Consider the following 27,770-nt stretch of genomic DNA (forward strand, 5'->3'; position numbering starts at 1 on the left):
TCAATTCAAACTACCACCCTCTGCCTGCAGAGCCCCTGTCTGCAAACTCTTGTTAAAGAACAAGGTATTTATGATGCTTGTTAAAAATGGTAAAGAAAACTTTATTCAAGGGAGTACTGTGGTGAGAGGTATAGGGCCACTGCAATGGGCTCTTGCAGTGGGGGAGAGAGATTGGGCTCCACGCCGAATACGAGGTAAAGTGGGGTCTATAGCCAAGGAGCAGGGAGGGGGGCAGTGAATGAAAAATTACTAAGAGGAAGTATTAGGGGTAAGGGTGATTTTGGCTACCCCAACCTAAGAGGATTCTTGGTGAAGGCAGGCCAGGGTGGTCAGACTTCACCTGGGGGGTCATGGGGGATGAGGAACCCAAATAGACATTGAGGGTGATCAGATATGGAGGGTGGAGGATTCTTACTAAAATTGAATAATACAGAGAGGAACAAGGAAACCCAAAAGTCGAGGCCCAGTTGAAAAAAGCTCAGAGGAGCCTAACAAAGGTTTGGCCCAAGAGAGGCTCTTTGTCACCGTGTGTGTCTGGAGACTGTCTTCTCCCTCCAGAACCCGGCTGCACCTGCCCCCCACTCTTCTTTCTCCATTTCAACACCTCCCTCCCTCTTCTCTCTGCCCTCCTTCCTCTCAGGGTGGCCGCTCAAGGCCTCTGTCCTCTGGGGACATTAAAGTGGAAGGTCATCTAGTTCATGGGCTTTCAAACTAGGTTTCTCCGAACCCCAGGTTTCCACAGAGATAGCTCACGGTTTAAAAAATAAGTACATTTTCGTTATTTAAAAATACACACACATTAATCAAATGTGTTACGCATCTACTTTCAATGAACTAGAGACCACTCATTCATTCAGTGCTGCCTCCAGGGTAATTCATTTTAGCGTAGACCTCAGAAACTGAATCTCCGTGCATTTGAACTCCTTATAAATGCGTCAATTCAGAAGGCCATAGCTTGGAGACTGTCTTTTTAAAAAGTTAGGCTTGGGCATGTCCACCCCCATAAAATGACACAAGCGAGCACAGGACACTCCTTCGCTCTGAGTATTGGGATGGGCTTGACACTGTGCCACCACAACAGATGACAGAAAGTAACAGGATACAAGGCAGATAAAAAATTGCAACTGTCATCTGTAAGTCTCATTTCAACATTCTGTGCTCATGAAAGCAGCTCAGGGCCGGCCCCGTGGCTTAGCGGTTAAGTGCGCGCGCTCTACTGCTGGCGACTCAGGTTCGGATCCCGGGCATGCACCGAGGCACCACTTCTCCAGCCATGCTGAGGCCATGTCCCACATACAGCAACTAGAAGGATGTGCAGCTATGACATACAACTGTCTACTGGGGCTTTGGGGAAAAAATAAATAAAATTAAATTTAAAAAAAAAAAAAAAAAGCAGCTCAGACCTTTAAAATAAAAGTATACAGAAATCCCAGTCCATCCACACACAATGGAATGCTACATAGCTGTTAAAAGGAATGGGGCAGAACTATAAGAAACAGTGGGTAAAAGATGTTGTCAAGCAAAAAAAGCAAAGTGCAGGGGGCCGGCCCGGTGGCGCAAGCGGTTAAGTGCGCGCGCTCCGCTGCGGCGGCCCGGGGTTCGCTGGTTTGGATCCCGGGCGCGCACCGACGCACTGCTTGGTAAGCCATGCTGTGGCGGCGTCCCATATAAAGTGGAGGAAGATGGGCACCGATGTTAGCCCAGGGCTGTCTTCCTCAGCAAAAAAAAGAGGAGGATTGGCGGATGTTAGCTCAGGGCTGATCTCCTCACAAAAAAAAAAAAAAAAAAGCAAAGTGCAGAACATTTTCCACTTATAGAGAAAAAGATCTCTCTGTGTATACACACATATACATATGTGTGTGCTTACATACATGTCAGATGTTTCTAGAAGGATATACTTTATAGCGGCTTCTTCTGGGGAGAGGGATTAAAGGTTTGGGGTAGAGGATTCACTCTTTGTTATAAGCCTTTTGTATTGTTTGAATTTATTACTATGTATATACAGTATTACATTTTTAATTAAAATGTTTTCAAAATTATACTTTAAAAACACTTTTTACCAGTTTCACATATCAGTGCTCTGCCTTAAGATTTTGTGTAAAAATATGAAGATTATATTGCAAAGAGGTTTGACAAATACTGAGCTAGTCTAACCACCTCACGCTACACATCGGGAACTGGAAACGAGAGAAGCTCTTTTTCTGCCCAGATTTTTTCTGTGTGGGAGAAAAGGCACCCAACTTGCTCTGCGTTTTTTATTTATAGGAAAAAGGCAATGCTCATCATAAGGGAGATAGTGCTAACAGTGGAATTTAAGGCATCTGGGGGCAGGGGTATGACCTGGGACTGCCTGTTTGCAGAACCACTCAAATCCTAATGCCACTCGATCATCTTCATGTGAGTCCACCTTGAGACTGTCACCCCAACCCCCTGCTTTCTTAGGAACTTAAATCATACCTCCGTCATTTGGAGTGGGCCTCTCTACTTAAGAATGTTCCAGTCAATTATACCTCAATAAAGCTGAAATTAAGATAAATAAAAATAGAAGAATAGAATAGAATACTCCTAACACAAGAAATTTCTGGCACTGGAGAGAAGTTCAACGAACATCCACTGCATAAATATAATTGTCGTGGAACCTACAACTAGCTCAGGAGGGCTAATTTTTAAATGATGATTATTTTGCAAAGTTAGAAAATGCAGACATAAGAGCTAAGCATAAAAGCATAAAAGAAAATCAACTATGATAAGAACAAAAAAAGACCATATCTTTGTAATGTAAGACATTTATTTTGGTTACAGTTTTAGTGTTTTAACACTGACTTGTGATACAACAGATGTTAAACTTACTTTTTTTTAAAACCAATTTGATACCGTCCCCTTTTCTGTCCAGAAAATTCACACTTTCATAATCAAATTACCCTAAAAGCTGACAAGAGGTAAGTTAAACTTCCAACCAATGTGCTCTCTCAGCCAGAGATGGCCTCTATTTTCAATCAGGATAAAATCTTGACTTGGAAGGACGATCATTGTTGGCTCTTCAGTGATTCGTGACACCGGTTTTGTGACAAAGAAAGTTTCCTGCGAGAAAAGCTCATATCTTCATATTATCAGATCAGTGCTTCCTTCGATTAAAACATTAGCATCTTAGCATTAACTTGACACAGAAGGCACAAACCATCCATCACCACGGGTGGAACACAGCGTCACCTGCTGGTCATCATATTTTTACACATCCTATAATTTCCAGGTGATGGTAAATTCCAAGTGGGGATTCTTAAGAGAATCCTACACTGTCAGAGCCAAAAGCGACCTTAGAAGTCTTCTAGATGAGACCCCTCATTTGATAGATGGTGATTTCTGCTCTCAAGATAACTCAGAGTGGCAGGGAAACAGACCAGCCTGTGGAAGGTGTACTGCTTTAGGACTGAGAAGAAAACCATTTGGTGCTTTAATTTTGCCCAGATGGGAGTCTCCTAGTCACAGAAAGGAATCAGGTCAGGGGAGGGGGTAAGGGCACCCTGAGTTCCTATTCCATCACTTCCCAGGGGGTAGAAAGCTGTCCAGAAACAGCTTCCAGTCACAGCTGGGCATGTGTGGGCTCTTACACAATAGAATTTGATTTTATTTTACGTAAAGAACTAGGAGCTAAAACTCATGAAGTAAAGATGGGGTTTCTGGGACTAAAGACTATCAAGAAGTTTCAAGTTATCAGCATAAAAGTAGCCCCAAAGTAAAGGCAGTAATTGTCCCAATGGCCTTTTCTCCTTCATGCCCTCACAAAGAGGCCTGCAAGAGGTCCTGGTTAAGTAACCACACCAACCTGCTGTGTTTGGCTAAGTGGCTGTGGCTGCCCTGGGGGGGTGCCCACTGCATGGACGTGGGAGGGGAGCCCCAGCTCCAGCTCATGAGCCTCTTCTAGAAGCAGAGCAGAAAGGTCTGACCAAGGGATGCTACATGTTTCCTGGAAGAAGAGCCACACATTCTAACCCAATCGGGGACCCACGTTCTTCCTTTTCTAGGAGCAGGGACGAGTGTATGCCAACACTGTCCCACCCTCATCCAGACCCCCCTTGGCACCACAATTTGAATCTTTGTACTCCGTCCACAAAGCTAACCGGCCCTTGCACACATGGGCTGGGTCAAGGTCATGTGCAGTGTACCTGGACACTGCCAGGGGGCTCATTTCTTGAAGAGTGTGAGAGAAAGAATTCAGCTTCTGGGAGCAGCAAACCTGAACTCTTGCCTCAGCTCTGCCTTAGAGCTGGGCAACGACCCTGAGGGCTGCACCCTTAATCATTCTGAAGCCCAGTTCCTTTTTTTTTAATACATGAATAAGCTCTACCAACTTGGTAGGGTTACTGTGAGAATCAAGTTAGATTAAGTGGGAAAGCTATCTGAAAACTGTGAAGTGAGGTACACAGTGTAGAGGACGGCCATTTCACTTCAGTGGGTCTATCTGGGCAGGAAGACAGATCCTGGTTTGTTCAGGGCTGCTGTGGTCACAGAGAAAAGGGAAGGGACGTCCAGGCTGCGCTGCCCCTGCTGTGACAAAGATCGATAACACCTGCGAGTGGGGCCCTGGGACACGCCTGCTTCTCCCTGTCCTAGCCGGAAGCTCCTGGTCCACTCTGAAAAAGGCACATTCTCCACCTCAATGAATGTTAAATATTCAACAAAAGTCCCTGATATTTCACTTCAGGTAAGACTCCTTTGCAAATCCTTGCAGGTGATCCTACCATGAATTCAGGCTTCTGGGAGCTTGAAACACCCACCAGAACAACACTCTACGTATATTTGGTGCTCAAAAAAAAAAAAGTTTAATTTCACAAACTTTTATCAGACACCTATGTGGCTAGGCGCTGGGGGCATGGCTGAGGAACACCTCTCTGTCATAAGGAACCTGAAGACGACAGCCTTGAATCACTTTCCAGGATGACAATCAAGCAAAGTCCTAACAAGACTGTGTTCAAAACAAAACTCCCATATTCTGCCAAATGTGCACACGCATGTGAGTGTGAGTGCTAGTGCATTCTGACACCATCCTGAAGAAGTCCTAGAAAAGGTTGTTTCTTTTTGTTTGTTTGCTCTACCACAAATCAAGGCTCCATTTGGATGCTCCGCCATATTTCATTTCTGCCTCGCTGAATCATTTTTGCTCCCAAAGGTCCAGGATCTTTCCTGGCACCAGAGAGCCATCAGAACTACCTGCCAGTGGGCAGGGTGTGAGCCTGGGACAGCTCATCTCTCTGCTCGTCCGTCCTCTGGCTGTGTTTCTGAGAGACACACACCCCACACACACCCACGCACACACACTGTAATTGGCCAACTTTCTCCTTCTGTCCTTGGAATAGCAACCGAGACAAAAAGCAGTTAGCACGAGTGGCTTGGGCTCGCCAACGCTATAATTCAGGACAAAACCCTTGTAATTCTCCAAATGGTGGGGTTTTTAAATAGGCTGGACTTCAACACCCTGTTTTCTAAAAAAAGAAAAAGAAAAGCATGCCCAAGGCATCCTCTTCTAACAAACCAAGAGACTGAAGGCAGTCCAAGGGAAACAGTCCAAAGCAGTGGATTCTGAACTCAAGCCCTCCAAAGATTTGCATTTTAAAAACTATTGATTTAGGAGTCCTCCAGGACAACTTATTTGCCCACCTGAGGGCCTCTTTGTTTAGTTATCTTTAATCCTAAAGAAATAGTTAAAATGCGGGCTCTTTGTGGGAATTTCCATCCACTAACAACTGACAGCTACCCCCAGCTTCAGACCTCATGACGGGACTCTGCCTGTGAGCAGAGTGCGGATGGCTGCGAGGAGATGGGGAGACAGACATGGTGGGGAGAGAGGGGCCCACGTTTGCATAGTTCCTTTGCAGGGCTCGAGGTGCTGTGGTCCCCACTCAGGAGAGGAGCCAGGGGTGGGGGTGGGAGGTGGGGGAGGTCAGGAGGGGCCCTGTGGGCGTCTGGAGCCTTACACTTCCACTGACCTCCCGCCCTGGGCCATTCAGGAGAAGCACACATGTCACAGGCCTTCCCACTCTGCGCCCCCACCTCGGGAAGAGGACGTCATAAATTACAGGCACAGGACACACCAGGGAGCAAGAATGTCCTCCTTAGCAAGCTTCTTTATGTGCTCCCCCCAGGGGAAAGTGGCCCAGGGCTATGTTGGGACAGATGTGGGCAAGTGCCTGGTGATGCTGGGAGCAGGGTACACTGTGTTTCCTAAACAGGGCGGCTTGGGACACCTCAACCAAGGCCTCCCCCGTCCGACCTCTAGAGAAGAGGCAGTGCGGGCCCTAGAGTTTCAATTTCCCCTCCTTGACTAGTCTGTCATTGAGCTGGCAGAGTTGGGCCAGGAAACCATCGTTGGGGCCGATCTCACGGTTCTGCCTGACGACGCTCAGGGCAGACTTGACATCCATCTTCTGACGCAGCATGAGGTACGCGATAACTAGAGTTGGGGAGCGGCTGTAACCTTCACGGCAGTGGACAAGCACTCGGCCTGTAAGAAACAGGGGGACGTGGTGAGCTGGGGCCATCCAATCACATCACAACTCTAGTTAACACTCTTTTAGGAAATGCAAATGAAGACTACAATGCGAGGCCATTGTGGACACACCAGAACGGCTAAAATGAAAAAGACGGAAACACAGAGCATCGGTGAGGACGTGGGGCAGCAAGGACTTTCACATGTAGCAGGGGAGGGCGTGTAAATTGGCACACCATTTTGGAAAACCGTGTTGCAGTATCTACTCAAGCTGAACACACACAGCCCCCATGGCCCAGCAATTCCATCCCAGACCCGGGCCCAGCAGGAACGCGCACACATGTTCACCAAAGACATACACCGGAATGTTCATAGGCAGCACTATTCATACCGGCCCCAAGCTAGAAACTCTCAAAGGCCCATCAATGGTAGAATGGATAAATAATAAGAATGAACAATCTACAACTTACCAAAAACAACACAGATGAAACACACAAATAGGATATATTATGATTCCACGGAGTAGGAGAGCAGGCGAAACCGCTCTGTGCTATAGACGTCTGGATAGTGGTCACGGGGGTCAGGGAGTTTGAGACTGGGCAGGAACATGTGGCGGGCTTTCTGGGGTACTGGTGGTGTTTTGTTTCTTGATCTAAGGGCCAATACATGGGTGTGTGCAGTACACTGATCTACACACTTGTAATATGGGTGCTTCTCTACAAGAATTTTATATTTCAATCAAAAGCAAATCAATGAAACAACCCAAATGTCCATCAACGGGTGAATGGATAAACCAACTGTAGTACATCTATCCGATGGAATACTATGCAGCATTAAAAAGGAATGAGCTATTGATACAGGAAACAACATCGATGAAACTCAAAATAATGATGACGAGTGAAAGAGGCCAGACCCAGGAAGTGCACATCTTGTGTCATTCCATTTATATAAAACTCTACAAAATGTACACTGATGTCTAATGACAGGAAGCAGATCAGGGGTTGCTTAGGAATGGAAGATAGAGAGGGGCAGACGGGAGAGGTCTCAAAGGGACATGAGGAAAACTTGGGGGCTGATGGATATGCTCACCGTCTTGGTTGTGGTGATGGTTTCACAAGCGGATACATATGTCAAAACTTATCAAACTGTATGCTTTAAATATGGGTAATTTATTGAATGACAATTATAGCTCAAGAAAGCAGTTTAAAAAAGACAAGGAACACGCATGTCAAATACAAACACGAACAAAGACAAGCAATCAAAACAAACACACAAAAACACCCTCTCAGGGCTCCCCAAATGGCCACGAGGCCCTACACAATACGGCCCCCACCTCTGACGGCACCTCCTCCTCACCCTCCTCCCTGCACCCCAGTGGCCCCTTGGCCTGCAACACCTCTTTTCCCAGGTGTTTGCTCAGATGTCACCTGCCCACCCTCTCTAAGCCACAAGCCCCCTCCCATTGCTTATACTCCCTAATCCCCTTCTTCCTGCTTTATCCCTCCCCCCCCCCCGACACGCCATATATCATTTTCACTTGTTTACTGTCATCTTCCCCTGAAACGTGAGCTCCACGAGGGCAGGGATGTCCATCTTTCTTGCCCCCTGCTGCATCCCCAGCATTTAGGGAAGGAAGGAAGGAATGGTGAGGAGATATCAGAAGGTACTGTCAATAAAGTTCTGCCTGTTGCAGTGGGGAGGCCCTGTGAGCCACAAGCCTTGGCTTCTCTCCACCACCACCCCCTCCCAACGCAGAGTGCTTAGTTCAGGTCCTCGTCACCTCTCACCTCTGCCCACTCCACACCTGCTCTCGCTCTACCCTCACCACCTCCAATCCACTCTCCACTCAGCAGCTGGAAGGAGCTTTCTAAAACACAAATGTGACCTGTCACCATTTGCAAGGTAGTCTAGTCTTCAAGGTGTGGCTTACAAGGCCAAGTGCCCACAGCTTCAACACCTTTCCGGGCCTTTTCTCATCTCTGTGCCTTTGCACACATTATTCCTTCTACCTGGAACATCCTTTCTCTCGGCTACCTGGCAAACTCCTACTCATCCCTTAAGACCCCAGTTCAAGTATTTCCCTTGTCAGCATAGGGATTTATAACCCAAATCTTTGAAGTCATATGAATCTGGGTTTAAATTGTAACTAGCTTGTTGTGATGGTTAAATGTGTCAACTTGGCTAGTCTATGATGTCCAGTTGCTTGGTCAAACACTAGTCTAGAAGGTATTTTGTAGATGTAATTAATATCTACCATCAGTTGACTTTAAGTAAAGAAGATGACCCTTGATAATGTGGGTGGGCCTCTTCTAATCAGTTAAAGATCTTAAGAGCAAACACTGAGGTTTCCTGGAGAAGAAGGATTCTGCCTCAAGACTGTAACATAGAAGCCCTGCCCGAGTTTCCAGCCTACGGGTCTACCCTACAGATTGCAGATCTGGCAGTCCCCACAATCATGTGAGCCAGTTCCTTAAAATATATATTTTATTGGATTTGTTTTTCTGGAGAACCCCGGCCAATACACCGGTTATTAACTCTATGACCTGTCTAACCTCACAGTGCCTCAGTTTCCTCATCTGTGCTAAGAGTACCCATTGCACAGGTGGTTAGGAGATTAACAGATGACATATAAAGCCCTGAGGCTAGTGCCTGGCCTACGTGAGCACTCAATAAATAAATATTAGCAACACTAGGAGTCCTCCGGTGGCAGCCAGTACATCCTCGACCACAGCATCCCAGCCCTGTGCAACTGCTGCCCACGCACAGAAATGTCCTCCTCTGCTGGTCTGAGTTCCTTAAGGGCAAGGACTGTGAGGTATTATTGATTTTTGGACACCCTGTGATCTCTAGCATACACTAGGTGCTCAGTAAGTATTTGCTGACTAGCTGAGTGAAGGATTTCCCACCAACACCTCTACACCAGCATTACTGTGAAGGAAGTTTTCTGTTCTCATCACCCTAGCTCCAAAACAGGACTCTATTTTCCCAAAGCCTCCCAAAGCAGGAAGGGGGAGTACTCCACTTTCCTGCCCATTCACTCCCTGGCCAGTGTACCCAAAGTATGCAGACTGGGGCTGTCCCTGCCCCCAACCTGGCAATGGGACCCTCTGCAGAGCAGCTGCCTCACCACCTGGAACATACTCAGCATGCCCAGGGCTCACAGAGCCAAAGTGGAAGGAGAAGGCGTGACTGCCATCCTTCCAGGCCTCTCCTCAGACGCCACCTCCTGCATGAGAGACAGGCTAGAATCAGGGGGACAGGGCCAATCATGCCTCAGCAGGCATCACTTCCCCTGGGAGGGTTTGGGTTAGGGAGGAAGGAAGAGGCTGGAGGAGGCAGCACAAAGATAAAGGGAGTTGCTGAGAGGAACAAGCTAAAAGCAGAAAAGGCAAGTGGCCCAGCCTGCTCAGCTGATGTCTGCCCTCTGGCCTTCTAGGATTTCTCTCTGGAACATCTTGCCTGACTGCCAGCACCTCAGGAGTTCTGCTTCAGTCTTAGCTTATGTTTCGGAGCTGCAGGAAGCATTTAAAAGCTGGGCTGATGTTTGCTGACTCCCCAACCTAAGCCAATCATGGCTGCCCCATTGGCCTTGCCAGGTATTCACGTGACCCAACTCTAACCAGTGAGATGTGAGGGGAACGCCACTGGGGGGTTTCTGGGGAATGTTTTACTTGCTCTTAAAAAAAGAGAGAAATATGAGGAAAGGTGGCTGCCTCATCTTTTGTTATACTTTGTCCTGTTGGGAGGTGGTGACCGGATCTGCCACCTTGGGACCGTTAGGGGAGTGCCCGACACTGGGGTTGGCAGAAGAGAGAGAGGGAAAGCACCTAGTCCTGATGCCACCATTGAGCTGCTGAACCAACCAGCCCCGGAGCTCCTTCACCTCAGAACTTGTTAGGGGGGGAAATAATAATTCTTCACTATTGAAGCTATTTGAATGGGGGCAGGGAGAGGCTGGAAATTAACCCCCAGCCAAGGACCCCAAGGCTGCCACTATGTGAAAGGTTTGCACATCTTGTGTAATGTGGGGCCATTCAACAAGCAGACAGGTGAGCAGAGAGAGACCTCAGCTCTCAGTCATTCACCCCAGGACACAGGAAACAACAGGTTTTCCACAAGGAGGCTCGTTGTGGGCCTGTTCCCTAGAGAAAGTCCAGTCCAAGCTGCCTCCCATTGTTTCCTGGGCAGCAGGTCCCTTACCGTTCTTGTGAGCCAGGGCCTGGTCAATGAAGTCTGCAGCCCTTTCAAAGTAGGCGCTGAGGTTGAACTCCTGCGTGTCGTTGGCCTTGATGCCCAGGTAAGTGATGCCGGAGTCCTTGTAGAAGTTGGCATTGGTGTTGACGTGCATGAAGGACCTGCCCTCGGCAGCGTTCAGGACGTGGGTGATGCCCAGTTTCTGTAGCTTGGGGATGTCTTGAGCCACAGACCTGATAGGAAACAGCAGCAGCAGATGACTAACTGGCCAACTGGCAGCTCCAGGGGGAGGAAGATGGAGAAGATGCTAAGCCTCTTGGCAAAGCAAGGAACCCTCCACGCTCTGGCCCTGCCAGCTTTTCCCCATCTTATGAGCCTCTTCCCTCACCCCAGCCATATCTAATTACCAGCAGCTGCCCCAAACAGACTGAGTGGTTTCATGCCTAAGCTGTCCCTCTGCCTGGAATACCCTTCTCCACCTTCTCTGTGGACATGCCCCCTCTCATTTTTCACCACCTTCTGCAGTATTTCCTGATTCCCCCCTCCATTCCATTTGGCATCGTGCTCCCTATACCGTGATGGTAGGATAGCCAAGTGGCTAAAAGTGGGCTCTGGAGCCAGACTGCCTGGGTCTGAATCCAGCCCTGCCACTTACCAGCCAGGCCACCTTGAGCACCTAACCTTTCTATGACTCAGTTTCCCTGTCTGTATAACGAGAATGACAACAGCCCTACCCCCTGGGGTTGTTATGGGCGTTAAACGAACCATTCTATAGACAGAGCCTGACCCCACAGTCAGCGCTACTATTCCAGTGCTTGACTGCGCTTATTCACTTAGATGTCCAGGCTGTGAGCTCCTTGAGGGAGGAACCATGTCTGCTTCAGGTCTGTATGCCCAGCACCTACTACGGTACCTGGCACATGGTAGGTGCTGAATGACTATGTGGTGAATCACTGAAGAAAAATGAAATAAGCACATCCCAGGCAGCCTCCTTCCTTGGATTATAAAGTGCAGCAGCCCCTCTCGTCCCCCAGAGGGGTCGCCCCTGCCCCAGTCCACTAGCCACGTTTCTGAAGCTCCTGGGTAAGCACTTGGGGAGCAAGTGGCCCCAACAGAACTATGGGGGTTATAAAACATTTGATCTGAATAGTCAAAGGGCTCCTTTATTTCACCTCACAACAACATCCCAATTCAAACAGCAGTTTACACTTTACAGAACGCCTTCTCCTACACGATCTCGAGTGCCTGTCACAGCAGCCTGTGAGGAAGGAAGGACAGAGCTGCAACTCTGGCTGACAGGACCACGGAAGGAGGTGTGTGTGCCCACATCGGCTGCTGGGCGGCAAAGCCAGGAGGAGACCTCCTTTCTCCTGACGCCAGCCCTGCTCTGCCTTCCCCCTCACTCTGACTCATGCCCCATCAACTGCAAGTCCTGAGACCCAGAAAACGTGGCTCCTCCAGGCTCCTCTCTGCCCTGAGAGCCCTGATCAGGAGCCGTGATTTTGTTAAGGGGCTTCTGATGCTGGGGGAGCACTCGGTGCTCAGTGGATCCTCCTTGCCGAGCGCTCCACCCCCACCCCTGGCTAAGTCAAGGTCAGAATTGCATAGACGGCAAGGGATGTATTTTCTACAGTGGCCATCAGCACTCGCCTCTCTGGCTACGATCAGACATTCACAACCTTGATTTCCACTTGGGAAGCGGTGATAGCCAAAATATGCCAAACTGCCCAAGAAAGCAGGGTTTCCAAGGGTGCCAAGGCCACTTGCTGCATGGGTGGCTGGAAAGGGGGTTATCCTCAGAATTTTGCAGTTACTGAGGCCTTTGGCTGAGACTCTGGGACTGTTTCAGCTGTCTCTGCTCACAACACTGCCCATGATTGTTAAGCAGTGGCTGATGAAATAAACAACTTTGAAGAGTCACTCCCATTCGTCTCCCTTCTCTAACACTAATTCAACATTCAACAAATTTACCATTATCATTACTGTGAACAAATATTACACAGTGCCTTGCACATAGCAGGTTTCAATATGGTGAACAAATGATGGAATGGATGAGACCATCCCCCATGAGGCTGGGACCTGCCTCATGGACCTCCTCTAGCTCTGTGATGACCCTCATTTTTGTGGCAGTCTTTAGCAGAGGAAGCAGGAGGTCCTGTCCAGGACAGGGATACAGACATGAACAAGACATTGACCCTGTCCTTACAATCCCTCAACCATTCTGGGCCTCCATTTCCTCCTGTGTAAAATGAGAGAAGGGGGTTAGTTCTCCGTTTCCAACATGTGGTCCTTGGGGCCCATGTCGCTCAGGACGGTGGTAACTGGGTCCTCAGGGTCTCATGAAAATCCATCCTGAGTCCTCCCAAGGCTGTACAGGCGTGGGAATCCATCTCTCAGAATGGTTAACACTGGTTCTCTCCTGTTGCTGAGAAATTCTTACTAGCAGTGTCACTAATAGAAAATAGGAAAATCAATTTGGCGAGAAGAACTCGTAAGTGATAAATAATAAATGCATTTCCTGGTGGTGAGAAGGTTGAGAGCCTTTTCTAAGTGAGGGCTCAGTTCCTTACAGGGTTTATCACTGGGTCATCCTAGAGTCCCAAGCTATCATACCCTCTCTGGAAGAGAGAAGGAGCGAGGAAACCCCAACCCAGATTTCTGGACCCCTCGTTTGGAATATTTCGATTCTGTTATCTGGCCTGCCCAGCCGGGGAAAAGTTCCACGCCCGAACTGTGACGTCAGCCCGTTGCCATGGCAGCGAAGGCAGACATTCCGCGGTGACCTCACTGCAGAACCAGGCAGCTGTCACATGACGCGCGGGCCGGAGACCGGCAGGGCGACAGAGGGCCACCTGTTAAGTGGACCTGGTAGCCCTGACCCCGCCCAAGGCCGAGCCCCTAGCGGTGGCGGCTTTGGGCCGGACGCCGGGCTGGCCGAGGTGTCCCCCGGGCTCCGTGCACCCCGCGAAGGGAAGGACCGCGCAGGGCCGGGGCGGCGTCCAGCCCCTCCGCCCCACGCGCCGGGGTGGGCGGTGACTCCAGCCCCCGCCAGTGCACCCGGAGGGGCGACCACGCCCCGGCTCCCCCCGCCCGCGCCTGCCGATGCCCCCACCCCAGCTGTCAGGTGGGCGGGGCGCCCCGGGGAGGGGCCGACGGGGCTGGGACTCGGGAGCCGCGACTCACGCGTTGCCCACGTAGATCCTCGGGGTGACCTCGTTGCAGGGCTGGCTCGGGAGGCTGTAGCAGCCGCTGCCGTCCGAGAGCAGATCGTTGAGGTCCTGCACCGAGAGCTCGAACGGGCCCGACATGGCGGCTGCCGGGCCCTGCACGCCGGGGCAGCAGCCAGCGAGGGGAGAGCGGCCGGGTCAGCTGGGCGGGGCCTCCGGAGCCGGGAACCGCCCCGTCCCGCCCCGGAGGCGGACCTGCTGGGTGCGGGAAGCGGCGGAGCGCGGGCGGCCACGCACGCTCCACGCCGGTGAAGGACGCGCGCCGCCGGGCGCCGAGCGCACGCTCGGAACACCCCAGGGCGTGTCCCCGGGGGCGGAAATGCCGCCACTCTTGAGTTTCGGGGGTGGGTTCCCACCCCCAGCTGAGGCATTTTCTCTGTTATGAACTGGGGAGTGCCGTAACTTCATTGGACCAAATGCAGGGTGCAATAAATGTCCCTACTGACCGGGGTACACCCAAGTGTCGCTTATTTTTTTCAGGGTTACAGGGGCACCTGGGTTCCACTTGTGAGCTCTAACTCTCCCTGCTGCCCACCAGCAGCGTTGGGACCCCGCCCCCGGGAGTTTGTCAGAAATGCAGAATCTCCGCCCCAGCTCAGAACTGGATGAAAATGTGCATTTTACAGGACGCCCTGGGGATCCCTAGAAAGGTTACATTTTGAGAAGCCCAACCCTGGGGCACATTTCTTTCAACATTCATTAAGAGTCAGCATCGTGCCTAAAAGCTTGGGCTCTGTGCAACCGGCCTTGGAATTCTGACCTTGAGAAATTATTTAACCTTTCTGAGCCTGTTTGCTGAAAAAATAGGGTAATAATAATAGTAGCTAACTCCTAGGGTTGTTTGAAAGATTAAATGTGACATTCAAGGAAAGTGCCCAGCACTACATAATGCGCACGCAACAGGTTGTGTTCGCCCTCTTCATCAGCACAGGTGTTGAGCACGATTAGGTGGTATACCCTGGGCTAGTGTAGGGATGAATCAGGCTCCTCTCAGCCCTTCCCGGAGCAGCCGCCAGCCCACTATGAGCCACAGGGTGTCAGCAACTCATCGTTTACTGAGATCCCACTAGGAGCAAAAGACAGGCTCTGTCCTCCCCCACTGCCATGAAAATTCCCCCTCCTCCCAAGAGCAAATATGGTCCCCAGAATTCAGGAAACCCACATCCTAAGCCCCGCTCTGCCACTAACTTGGTTCTTGAGCAGCTTGGCTCCTGCTCTGGAATTCAGTTTCCTCATCTGCAAAATGAAGAAATCGGATCAGATTATCCTTAAGGTCATCTTTCAGCTCCCCAAAAAGCTTATGTTCGCACACCTGCAGGGAAATCATTGCAGTGGAGACTACTTAGCTCAGGGTATCATAGCCCAGGGTATGTAACCAAGGCTGGATTTCTCTATCCCCCACCCCGACCCGGTGCTTTCCCACCCCGCCCAGAACACCACACCTTTTCCTGCTGGTGCTGGAGGCATCTGCATTCCAGGCAGGTGGGAAAGCTTCCCAGTCTCGCCCTTCGTCTTGACCTGGACCCAGGTTAGCTTTCAAAGAGAAGCTGTGGGACAGCCAGGCATGCTCTGCTGCTCCTCCTCCTTCCCCGAGACCTGTCCCTGATGTCATAAGTGGGTAACTATGACAACCCGTCATGGGGACAGCTGAGTACCTCACAGAGGAGCCTGGGTGCCTCATTTCTGAAGTGAGACTAGGAAGAGAAGATGAACAGTTCCCTGGATTATCTAGCCTACCCTGTAATTGTCTCTAATCACAGGCAGAGCACAACCTTCAGGAAGAAACTCGACTTTGGCCACTACATATTTCACAAAAATCGAATACAAATAGGTATGTGTGCTGTTTGGGCTGGACACTGCAATTAGGGGTTCTGGAAAGGCCCACCTTAGAGATATTGACAGTAAATCAAACCAGTACATGGCTTTGCGATGCTGTGGCCTTATCTGCTGAGTTGGGTCAAGAGGACATTAGTGTCAGTGACAAAAATGATCTACCAGGGAGTTCATTTGCTGGAAACGCTCATTTAAACCCTTTAAAGCCAAAGGAAGCTCGAAAGAGGCTAGGACTTCAGCACTCAATAGCTGGGCTAGTCATATTGGGAAAGGGTGAGAGGGAGGCTCTTTCACTAGATTCAAAGGACATTTATTTTGTAAATTTTACTTTTTCTAGCCCTCACCATTCTTTCATTTCTGCTCAAAAGTCTTCAAAGACGTCAGTTTGGGGAATTAAGCTAAACTTAAATTCCTGAACTGGATTAAGGTCAGAATTCAAAATCGTAATGCTTACTAATCAGGGCCATTGTCTAGAACATGCGTAGGTTTTCTGAGGCTGCTAAGAGGACTCCTGTGACTCAACATTGCTCTCTCTCATCCTTCTTTAGTGAAGCCTACTGTTGATACCAAACCTCCAGTGGCACACACACATCACATCTTAAAATTGAGCAAACTACAGGTATTTGTTCTTGCCATCAGAAGATCTACTTTATTGATTGTTATCTATGTCCTAAAGAGGTCCAGTTTCCCAGAGCCTTCTAAATACTCACCTAACCCAAAGATTCTTTCATTCTCCCCCTCCCCAGACACACCACCCCATTTCCCAGGCTCCACTGAGGCCCTCAATTTGCCCCTTTCCCAAATCCCAGAGGAGACAGATGCTAAGCCGCTGTGCGTTGGACCAGCAGAGCGATGATGTCACCATGGTGGGGTGGGTTTTCTTACCAGAGTGAACAAAAGAGAATCGACAAAATCGAATATGAAAACAAGCAACTGTGTCAGAAAATCGCAAATGCTCATCGCGGCCCCGCCAAGGTGGATTGCTGGAACGAATATTTTTCTAAGAGGTAGTGTTCTTTCACGTCATTTCATTTTTAAGTCAAAGTCGACTTTCCCCTTGTTGGGTTTTAGTGGAGGTTCTCCTGCGTGGGAGGAATACAGAAGTCATCTTGAGGGATAACCAAAGAGAGCGTGTTAAGGAGAATGAAAACTACCAAAAACGGGGACCCTTCTCTAGCCTTAAAGAGCTAACTTTCATTTCATCTAAGAGAATTTTTGGAGTCCTATTCAAGTCTGTCACAAGAAAGCACTACATACTTTTGAAAATGATGACCATAGCCGGGACTACAACACAGCCTTCTTAAAATCATTCCCACAAGCGTGCTAAGCACCAGGAAGACAGAGATGAGATGAGCTGTATAGCTCCTCACCTCAAAGAACTCGAGGTCTGGCAGCGAGACACTTCTATAAATAATAATGCAGTGTGGTCAGGGCTACAAAAGAAATGTATGCAAGGGAAAGAATCTGGTGGATGTGTGTGTGGATGTGTGTGTGTGTGTGGAAGGTAGTGTCACGATGCCTTTCCTATATACCTGTGTATCTGAAACTGAGGAAAGCTGAGGGAGAGACGTGAACCAAAACGTGTCATCGGCCATTTGTGATCTAACCACAGGCAAGACCTTCCGCCATCACATAAACCAGACCTTCTCAATCGTGGTTTCACGTAATTCCTGGGGAGCTTTTACAAATGCCGATGCCCAAACTCCACCCTAGATCAATAAAGTAGAATCTCCCAGTGGACAGCAGGGTTGAAAACCACTGACAGAAACCTGCTAATGCTTTGCACTTTTCCCAGAGTGCAGTCTGGTTCAACAGGGGTGCTGGGCCTCAAGGCACAACAGGACAGTCTGCTCCCTGCACTCAGGCAGCCTGGGTTTATGACCCCCTGACTTCATCTCCCCCACTCCCATCCAGGAGGAGAATTTTATTTTTCACCCATCTCAGGGTTTTGTGTTTTTCAGTTTAAACAGAGAAACAAGGAACCGGGAGCTAGTGAGAATCACCGTGGAAAACCAGGGCATTCTGAAGAGGCTTGATGATCGCAAACCCCACTATGACCGCAAGTCATCCGAGACAGACTGGCAGGCACGTGGGTACTCTGTGATATTCCCACGTGTGTACAGGGTTCATCTGTGTTCAGAGTAGAGTCAGTCTCAGGAGGGACCCCTAAGCTGCTGAGGGCGAGATCATGAGAAATGCAACAATCAGTAAAAGAAAAACCACCCAGAGCAAACAAAGCTGACAACAGGAGCAAACCACCCCCGAGCTAAGGACATCTCCTTGGTAGCAAAGCCATTATGCATCAGTTTCAGAAAATATCTGGTAGCATCTTCCCTCATCCCTTAATTCATTAAGAAAGGCTGAATGTACCAGCTAAGAGGATGAAGGGTGGATGATTCAGTGTGTGGCTGATTTGCTTCACTTAGGAATGACCCTTCAAGAAGGAAAGAAAAAAGCCTTCTACAGCGTTTTTAGAAAGCTCCACTCCCTGGCTTTGGTCTGTAAGCCTTTTCTAAGCCATCCTTAGGATTTTGAACTTCAACTTTCACACCAGCATCCTGGCATTGACATACATCTTTCTGATTTTTTTCCCTTCAAGAATTCAAGGCGCTATATCAGAAATACAACAAAATATCTTCTCTCCCAAGATAAATAGGTATGTCTTAACACGACTGCTCTTTATTACAGAACACGGTGATCACAGTTGATATCAAAGGGAACGAGGGGCCCAGTGAGGGGTGAATTTTGCTCTTCTGTAATATCAACTGGTCATACATTCAGGGAACTTAGAGCTCTTTGTTTCCTCTCTCTGTACAAGTAGGAAATGACTGTGTTTTGTCATCAGCTTTGAGGCTTTATGTGAGTCTAAGGGGAAGTGATTTGTTCCAATAAGACTTAAACAGGAGCTTTTGTGGCTTTAGTGTTGTGCCTCAGCTACATTACAGGTCTCTGTCACTATTCAAAAGTACTATTGTGTGGGCATTTTGTACTATTTAACATTATTAGTAATGACTAGTTACCCCCACCCCACCTGGGGGGAGAAGGATAAATGGTCACTCAGGCTTTCCAAAGAATAGTTCTGTATAATTGATGGTTCTCCATTTCTCTCCCTCTCTCCTTCCTGAACACAAGGTTACTCACCATGGAAAAGACACAAGAGAAGGCCCTAGGATTTCTTAGCTGCTTAGAATCTCAAGACACTCCTAAGTGGCTGAATGCTCCATCTTAGGGTGCTACAATAAAGCTGGGAACATAAAATGAGTAAGTTACATTTAAGGTACCCAAAGGCTTTAAGTCTCATCCCAAAATGGAGACAGAATGGGGCAGGCAGAAGGAAAGAGGCAACAAGCATTTTTATTTGGGGCTGCGAAAAGAAGTGTTCATGAGAGAACTTTTTAAAACATACACCATCACCACCACCATCCTGGGGGGAAGAAAAGGTGGGGTGATGATCCAGCCACAAGTTCAGCTCTGTCAAAATGGAAAACAAAAGCACATGACGAAGTTAAGGTTCAGACAACAGAGAACAAATGCCATTAGTTCCTCTGAATACACAGAATTGGAAAAGAATGCTTCATTGAAGTTTCCACGTATCCTGTTCATTTATAGGGAGCAGCAACAGTGAAAATATCAAAAATTCTCAAAACATATAGCAAGACAATGTTGCTCGGCTTCTATGACTGGTCATGCTGGTTTTGAGCCTGATTTTTTAAACTTTTTATTTTGAAAGAGAATAGATCTTAAATCTTAAAATAAATGTCAAATCTTAAAATAAATTTTTTTATTTTAAAATAATTAGATTCACAGGAAGTTGCAAATAAATATACAGAGGGACCACCTGCATCCTTCACTCAGTTTCCCCCAGTGTTAGCATCTTGTGTAACTATAGTACAATAGCAAACCAGGAAGTTGACATTCGTACAATCCATAGAGCATATACAAATTTCACCAGTTATCCGTATGCTTATTTGTATGTGTGTGTATGGCTCTATGCAATTGTATCACAGGTGTAGCTTTGTGTAACTACAACCACATTCAAGGTAGTTAACTGTACCATTATCAAAAAACTCTATTGTACCACCCCTTTTAGCCACAGCCCCCCTCTTCTTCCTGTCCCTAACCCCTGGCAATCACTAATGTGTTTTTCATCTCTCTATAATTATGGTATTTCATGAGTGTTACATAAATGGGATCACACAGAATGTATCCATTCTTTTGAGATTGGCTTTTTTCATTCCGTATAATTTCCTTGAGGTTCATCCAAGTTGTGTGTACCAATAGTTCATTCCTTTTTATTGCTGAGTAATATTCCATGGTATGGATGTAATATTCCATGGTATGGATGTACCACAGTTTATTTAACCATTCACCCATTGAAGGACATTTGGGTAGTTTCTTGTTTTTTGACTATTATGAATAAAACTGCTATGCACATTTGTGCACAAGTTTCTGCATGAAAATAAATTTGATTTATCTGAGATAAATGCCCAAGAGTGCAATTGCTGGGTTGTATGGTAAGTCCATTTTGAAAGGAACTACAAAACTATTTTCCAGAGTGGCTGTACCATTTTACATTCCCACCAGCAATGAATGAGTGATCCAGTTTTTCCACATCCTCATCAGCATTTGATGTTACAGCTATTGTTTATTTTAGTCATTCCAGTATGTGTGTAGTGACCTCTCATGTGGTTTTAACTTGGGTTTCTCTAATGATTAATGAACTTGAACATCTTTCATATGCTTATTTGCCATCTGTATATCCTCTTTGGTGAAATATCTGCATATATCTTTTCTTATTTACTAACTGGATTATTCTTTTTTTTAATATTGAATTTTGAAAGTTCTTTATATAGTATAGATATAAGACATTTGTTGGATATGTGATTTGCAAAGTATTTTCTCCCAGTCTGTAATTTGTCTTTTTGTCTTCTTAACGGGGTCTTTCACAGAGCAAAGTATTTTAATTTTGATGACATCTAATTTATCAATGATGACACTGTTCTGTATCTTGACTGTATCAATGTCAATATCCTGGTTGTGATTTTGTGCTATAGTTTTGCAATGTGCTACCCACTAGGGGAAACTGGGGAAGGGGTCCACAGGATCTCTCTATATTATTTCTTACACACATGTAAATCTACAATTATCTCAAAATAAAAAGTTTAAAGAAAAAAAGTCAATAAATCCAAATATAAATTCATCGTTCAACTGGTTCCAGTTAATCTGTTTGAGGAACCATCATTCTTCCAGACATCCAGGTTAGAAACCTGGCTGTCATCCTCTACTTCACTCCCTCTCTTTTATCCCTTCCCCTTTCCTACATATTTTAAATCTGCCAGTCCTACTTCTCAGTCTCTGTATATGTTACTGCCGATATTTCAGCCACTTGTGATTTACGATCAGCATCATTAACGCAAAAATATGCCCACATCACTTTCTAGCTTAACACCTTCAATGACTTGCCATTCCTTCCAGAATGAGCCATACTTTTAAATGTGGCATACAAAATATGTAAATATGAGCCCCCATGATCCTGTCCCTCCTGTCTTTGCAGCCTCTATCAATATGAATTCTTAGTTTCAAGCAACAGAAACTGACTTTGTCTGATTTAAGTAGTGAAATAATTTATTAAAAGAATATGAATTAGTTAACAGTGTTTGCTAGAAAAGCACAGAACCGAGCTTCTAGTTGCACATTAAGGAAAAACCCTTAAAATCTTGCTGTAGAACTGGTCTGTGGGTGCTGCGGCTCGTCCTGCCACCCCTGCCTCACCTAGAACTAGATCTCGCTGACCTGCTACTGCTGCCTTTGAAAGGTGTTCACTGTCCCTGCCATTTTGTGTCACTAGTTCCCATTCCAAGTCAGTGAAGGTGTAACTGATTGGTGTAAATTAGATCATATGCCCATTCCTTAGCTGCAAGGGAGGCTTGGAAAATCAGTGTCTGGCTTTTTCCACTTCTGGACGTGGGCTCTGCTTCTCATCAGAATTCCTAAGATAGGAGATTTCCCCCAAATTAGAATGAGGCTCAGATATTAGAATTCCACAAAAAATGACAAACGTCTGTAACTTTGTATCTCATCACTCCTTGCCTTTTTCAACTAACAGAAGACACGTTTTCTTCTCATCTCATTTATGTTTCTGCTGTCTCCTCTAGCTGGGAAATCCACAGTCCTACCTCTTTTCCTGGACAACACTAATCATTATTTATATAAGAGAGTCCATTCTCTAGGAAGTTGCCTTGAACTGCTCAGGTTACATTAGATACTCTTTCAAATGTCTGGAAATTTTCCTGTTGTCTTTCTGCTGTTGATTTCTAGTTTGATTCCATTATGGTCAGAGAACACACTCTTTAATTTCAAATCTTTTAAATGTGTTAATATACTCTATCTAGATGAATATTTCATGGGCATTTGAAAAGAATGTGTATTGTGCTGTTGTTGGGGGGAGTGTTCTACAAACGTCGGTTAGATCCTATTGGTTGATGGTGTTCAGTTCTATATCCTGGATGACTTTCTGTTCTAGGTCTATCAATTGCTGAGAGTAGGGTGTTGAAATCCCGAATTGTAATTGTGAATTTGTCTGTTTCTCCTTTCAGCTCTACCAGTTTTTGCTTCATATATTTCAAAACTCTGGTGTTGGGTACACACACTTTTAGGATTGCTATATCTTCTTAGCAGAGTGATCCTTTCACCATTATATATGTCCCTCTTTGTCCTAGCAATTTTCTTTCTCTGAAATCTACTTTATCTAATAATATAGCCACTACAGCTTTTTAAAAATTGTTTGCATAATATACCAGTTTCTATCCTTACTTTCCACCTACCTATGTACACTTGTAGATGGTACGTAGTTGGGTCGTGTTTTTTTATCTACTTTGCCAATCTCTGTCTTTTAATTGGCCCCTTTATCCTCCTCACTTTTAAAATATAATTATTGTATGTATTGCCTTTACAAACATTGAGCACCACATCAGACGGTGTTATAAATTTTGCTTCAACCAGAAAGTGTGGGTAAAGAAACTCAAGAGGTGAAGAATAATCTGTTATGTTTACTTCTATTTTTACGTATTCTGTTGTTTTTTCCTTTCTGAAGGTCCCAGCCTTCTGCTATTTTCTTTGTGTTTAGAGAGCTTCCTTTAGCCATTCTTTAAGAGTAGGTCTCAACAAATTCTGTTAGCTTCCCTTCATCTGAGAACGTCTCCCCTTCCCCTTCCTTCCTAAAGGATAGTTTCATCACATAGGATTCAAGGTTGACAGTTCTTTGCTTTCAGCACTTGATAAATGTGTCACTTTTTCTGCCCTCCATAGTTTGTTTTATAGGCAATACCAAAATAGAACTTGAATTGGTGTTACTTCCTGGGTGTTCTTCTTTGTTTTTAAGATTTTTTTCTTAGTCTTTAGTACTCAGAAGATTAATTACGATGTGTCTTGGTATGGATTTCTTTGGGCTTATCTGATTTGGAGTTTATCAGCTTCTTGAATCTGTAGGTTTATATCTTTCACCAAATTTGGGGAGTTTCACCCATGATTTCTTTGAACACTTTTCAGTCCCACACTTCCTCCTCTCCTTCTGGGACTGTGATGATACAAGTGTTAGCTCTTTTGTTATTGTCTCATGAGGCCCTGAGTCTCTTTTTTTTTTTTTCAGTCTGTTGTTCAGATTGAGTAAATTTTATTGATCTGTCCTCAAGCACCCTGATTTCATCTTATGTCACTTCCACTCTACTATCAAGTTCATCTGAGTTTTTTATTTTACAATAATTTTTCATTTTATAATTTCCATTTGGTTATTTTTCATAACTTCTGTTTCTTTGCTAAGATTTTCAATTTTTTAGTTTTTTCAAGATAATTTATAATTGATTGAGCACTTTTATTACAACTGCTTTAAAATCCTTGTCAGATAAATTCCAACATCTGAATGATACAAATATTGGTATCAGTTGATAGTCTTTTCTTAGTTAGATAGGAGTTTCCTGGTTTGGGAGAGGATGAGTGATCTGCTATTGTATCCTGGACATTTGGAATCCTGTTAGGAATCTCTTCATCCTATTTACCTCTTCTATTTTAGCAGATAGGGGTCCTGTTTGGGCATAGTGTATAGGTTCTTGCTTCTTTTATGTGTTTTATTTCCAATGACAATTCAGTTTTCCAAGGCTTTGCAATATTATTTGGGTTTGCTTTGTTCTTTGGGTACTGCCAGGGCTCCCACTCAGTCCCTGCTGGTGTCTTCTGCAGTGTGGGAAGGTGCTTCCCTGGGCTGCATGGTTTTGCTGGGCCACCTTCTGCAGAGAGGCGGACAGACACTGCTAGGCCTGGGTCTCCTTATGCCACAGTGTGGAGGGCAGAGAGTCACAGGGCTTCGCTCCTGGCGTGAATGAATTGGGCATGTGCTGATGCCCCAGTGTGGAGCTAGGGTTGGGGCTCCCCACTAGGTCTCTATTGGGCTTCCCCTACCCTGTCCTCTGGCAGAGAAAGCAAGCTTTTCTTTCCTTTTTCTTTTTCCTTCCCGTCTATGCCTGTTGGTGGTTCTGAGTTGCAGGCTTCTCCAGAGCCCAGTCTGGGGTATGTGGAAGATGAAAAGAAAACCCAGAAAACTCACCACATTGTTGTTCCTCAAGTCCTGATGTCCCTAGTCAGCCCACCATCTTCTTTCCAGCTTTCAGAGTCCTTTTAACTTTTTAATAATTTCCAAGGTATTCAGTTATATTTAGAGGAGAGAAGGAGGGAAAAGTAATGCTAAACCATCTTGTTCTGAAACCACAGGCCCGACTTTTAAAGGAAGCAATGGTTTGAGACTGTATTCAAAGAGCAGGAAAAGAACGGAGTAACAAATTGACTCTCATTAACTCCACCCAGATAGAGAAATGCTGCGTATTGGTTCTGAACAGTATGATTCAAGAATGGGCTTTGTACATATGCCGGTCTATAGTTATTAAACAAATTGCCAAGTGCTGTCATTTTTGGAATGCATGATTCTGTGATTGGTGGCATAAATGATGGGACACTAGAGAAATGGACACAAAATTTTGGTGGGCCGCATGTCTTAAAGCATGTATGTATTTGAACATGTAATGGTAAAAGCACAATTGACTAATGTTTAACATAGCTGAGCACTGCCTGTGAAGGAGTGATGGTTGTAACCTTCTTAAACCCATCTCCTGCAGCGAGTGGAGTGGTGGAGTGGCTTACAAATTGCTGGATCAAGGATGGCAAACAGGATTAACTCACTTGCTAATTCTGCTCAATTGATACTGGATACTGTGTCCTGACAGATCTAAAAGCAGTGCCTAGATTCAGAAGGAGAGGGCTATGGTCAATTAGTACTGTCTGCCATGGGTGTAAGAATGGGCCGTGGGAGCAAATATGCCCCACCCATTTAACATCCCTGACCTAGGAAAGTCCTTGAGAGCCCACATTCTCTCTGGTTGTAGACACAGGCAGACAGCTTACCTGAGTTTGAAGGCCCAAGAAAAAAAAAGGGACATCTTAAGGCATATGGAATAAGAGATTTCTTGGTGTAGGGGCCCAGAGTGATAGATGTTTGCAAAAATTTTGCCCAGGGGCTCAGAATGTAAGTACTGCTGGCTGGAATGGGACTTGGAATTGCATTTACACACATTCCACCAACATAGATTTGTAAACAGGTACGTTTTTTTAACAAGACTTTTCTGCTTTTTACCAACAGCAAAAACATTTTACACATGACCTCTGTCTCTGGGGCCCTATCCATTCTACTCTCACAGATTTAGTAGCAGACCAACAGCTGCAGACAGACACAGCTTGTCTTTAGGGGTGAGGAAGCTACTCTGACAGGAAATAACGCAGCCATCACATTTTAATGCCTTGTTTCATAATATACATGAAGAGAATTATCACCATTTCATCTGAAAATTGTGTAAAAATATTAAGAAGCAGAAAATGTCTGTTGAGCGGTATGAAATACAAACAAAGTCATCGGTCGGTGCTCAACTACTGTGTTCTTACATTGGAGGAAAACTGCCCAGAGGGCACTTGCTAAGAGTTGGTTACGATCTCCACCAGGCAATTTTTCCAGACTAATTTTGACTTGTGGGTCTCTTGCCTGACAGCTGACTTTAGCTCCTGGCCCTCCTGTATAATACACACAACTCTGCATGTGCCCCTCACACTTCAAGGGCAGCTGCCCTCCCTGCCCTGGGTCCATGTGGAATAGCTCAAGACTAGTATCACTTGGTAAGAATCCAGTACTCTGAAAGTGCCAAGAAGTCCTCATTCTTTTGCTAGAAAGTCTAAAGAATGTGATCCTGTTAGGTGGACCTACCAGGTCAGTGAGCTAGAAAGTCACAAAGGTGTCCTTGTATCAGACGCCAAAAATGGAAATTTCTCAATGGGCAGCAAATCTCCCTGCTGTTTCCCCCTTAACCTGGCCTCCTTTTCTTCTCTTGAGGGAAAGAGCTTGAAAATGCACATGGGTAAGCAGCCTCTTTCCAGTCTTAGAAACTACAGCCACACTGCATCGTGTTGTAAATTCTAGCTATGAACACACTCCTCACTTAAAAGTCAATTATTTAACAGGTAGCCTCAGTTATGGGACCACAAAAGGACGACACAGTAGAGTATGGTGATTGATGACCATCCCCGGTATTAGGGAGACTTGGGCTCAAATTCTATAGCTCTGCCATTTTTTTAAGCTGTGCGAGCTTGGACACGTTATTTAAACTTTCTAAGCCTTGTTTTTCTCCTTTGTAAAATGGGGATGATAAGAATCCTACCTTATAGGCTTGGTGTATTTGTCAAAGTAATGTATATAAAGGCCTTAGCATAGCCCTGGGCACAGAATAAAGACTTACATACATTGGCTATTAATAAGAAATCAAATTCTCTGAGCAGCTAAGATATATCACAAATCCTGTGTGACCCTAAACACTTTTGCTCAGAGACAACCTATTAGGCCCACACTTTGATTTTGACGGTCAGGACTGAAATATCATGACTTAGACATAGTTTTGATGGGGGAATCATCTAGTTTGATCTAGCACAAGGAGATCATGGCCCCTATGACCTGAAGATGGGGACAGGCGAGAACCAGGCCACTGTCAGTAACAAGAGGGCCAAGTGATGGGATAGAATTAATCAAACAAAGCCAAGGGCTCCATTTTAGGCTGAGGATATTGAGGAAGGGGACAGGCGGCCTTCCATTCCTTGAGAGTCCCTGAAAACAGCACTGTATCATAGAACAGTACAGTAATTCATGGTGATGGTGAAGTGAGGCACAGTCTTCCAAAAAAGTTCATGTATGCTCACTATTTAAAAAGGCAGAGAACCAATTTTTCTATTGCCAGGCAAGCACTCACCATCCATAAGGTTAAAAATCAACATTTTAGGGCTTGAAGACAGGGGAACTTCAGCTGCATGGTATGGGCCACATGTCTTAAAGGCCTTTACCCAGTGCAGGCCTGGGGTAAAACAACTCAGCTTCCAGCGAAGCTGGATGAATGGAGTGTCGCTGTTTATAAAGCTTAAACATGTCTGCAAACCGGTACTGTATAAATTCACCACCGCCACCGCCAAAAGACAGTGGCTACTTGACTTTGGTACAGAGAATCAGGGTCAACTTGCCTGTGATGATTTAATGAACGAAGTGTGTTACTTTGTGACACACCCCTTTCAACTCATGTTTTCTGCTCCAAAAGGGTGCAGTGAACACCAACAGACAAAAACCAACAACGAACATGTATACTCTTCTTGAGGACGGAGTTTATGGAAAATGCTGCCCCTCTGCATGCTTGAGATTCCTTCACGGTAACATGGGGGAGGCCGGACTAGGTGGTCTTCCAGGCCCCCTCCAACCTGGTCTAGGATGCAGTTACCTGACCCAACTAATAGGTACCCAGTGAGTGTCCTTGCTCAGCTTCTCTAAGAGCACTCGGAGCTGGCTGTGTGCACTCTGGAGATCCTCCTTCACCAGCACGGCGTCCACAAGGTGCCCATAATGCTGGTCTATGAAGGCGGCGGAGGCGGCCATCTCGTGCTGCTCCTCATCCTGCAAGGAA

General features: G+C 46.2%; 3 protein-coding genes across 4 annotated transcripts in view; 1 reads left to right on the forward strand and 2 right to left on the reverse strand.

The window, feature by feature from the left end:
* Window positions 1–2,775: 2,775 nt before the first annotated feature.
* On the reverse strand, window positions 2,776–14,018 carry DUSP3 (dual specificity phosphatase 3). The gene is made up of 3 exons (XM_058561111.1): window positions 13,862–14,018; window positions 10,685–10,911; window positions 2,776–6,499 (listed from the first exon to the last, which is right to left on the reverse strand). The coding sequence occupies exons 1-3, from the start codon at window positions 13,984–13,986 to the stop codon at window positions 6,294–6,296; spliced, it is 558 nt and encodes a 185-aa protein (XP_058417094.1). The 5' UTR covers window positions 13,987–14,018; the 3' UTR covers window positions 2,776–6,293.
* Window positions 14,019–15,612: 1,594 nt separating this feature from the next.
* Window positions 15,613–18,981, forward strand: CFAP97D1 (CFAP97 domain containing 1). 2 transcript variants are annotated; one of them, XM_058559420.1, is made up of 5 exons: window positions 15,613–15,736; window positions 16,287–16,357; window positions 16,627–16,745; window positions 18,338–18,394; window positions 18,871–18,981. In XM_058559420.1, the coding sequence occupies exons 1-5, from the start codon at window positions 15,613–15,615 to the stop codon at window positions 18,965–18,967; spliced, it is 468 nt and encodes a 155-aa protein (XP_058415403.1). In that variant the 3' UTR covers window positions 18,968–18,981. The 2 variants fall into 2 exon arrangements, with proteins under 2 accessions (XP_058415403.1, XP_058415402.1); XM_058559419.1 differs by lacking the exon at window positions 18,871–18,981 and adding an exon at window positions 17,700–17,823.
* Window positions 18,982–27,454: 8,473 nt separating this feature from the next.
* MPP3 (MAGUK p55 scaffold protein 3) overlaps window positions 27,455–27,770 on the reverse strand; it is a 29,619-nt gene continuing 29,303 nt past the window's right edge. The window contains exon 18 of the mRNA XM_058561113.1: window positions 27,455–27,760. Within this exon, the coding sequence (XP_058417096.1) occupies window positions 27,584–27,760 (177 nt within the window). The 3' untranslated portion in view covers window positions 27,455–27,583. The remainder of the gene's footprint in view (window positions 27,761–27,770) is intronic.

Source organism: Diceros bicornis, chromosome 18 (genome assembly GCF_020826845.1).
Source record: "Diceros bicornis minor isolate mBicDic1 chromosome 18, mDicBic1.mat.cur, whole genome shotgun sequence".
NCBI classification, from domain to species: domain Eukaryota; kingdom Metazoa; phylum Chordata; class Mammalia; order Perissodactyla; family Rhinocerotidae; genus Diceros; species Diceros bicornis.

Bases quoted from the DNA above. Each gene is read 5' to 3' on its own strand.
- DUSP3 (XM_058561111.1), bottom strand. From the start codon at position 13,986: ATGTCGGGCCCGTTCGAGCTCTCGGTGCAGGACCTCAACGATCTGCTC. The intron at 10,912-13,861 runs GTGAGTCGCGGC...GTTTCCTATCAG, and splicing joins AGGATCTACGTGGGCAACGC to GTCTGTGGCTCAAGACATCC. The intron at 6,500-10,684 runs GTAAGGGACCTG...TGTTTCTTACAG, and splicing joins GGCCCTGGCTCACAAGAACG to GCCGAGTGCTTGTCCACTGC.
- CFAP97D1 (XM_058559419.1), top strand. From the start codon at position 15,613: ATGAACAGTTCCCTGGATTATCTAGCCTACCCTGTAATTGTCTCTAAT. The intron at 16,358-16,626 runs GTATTTGTTCTT...TTTTCTTACCAG, and splicing joins TAAAATTGAGCAAACTACAG to AGTGAACAAAAGAGAATCGA. The intron at 17,824-18,337 runs GCACGTGGGTAC...TTTCCCTTCAAG, and splicing joins CATCCGAGACAGACTGGCAG to AATTCAAGGCGCTATATCAG.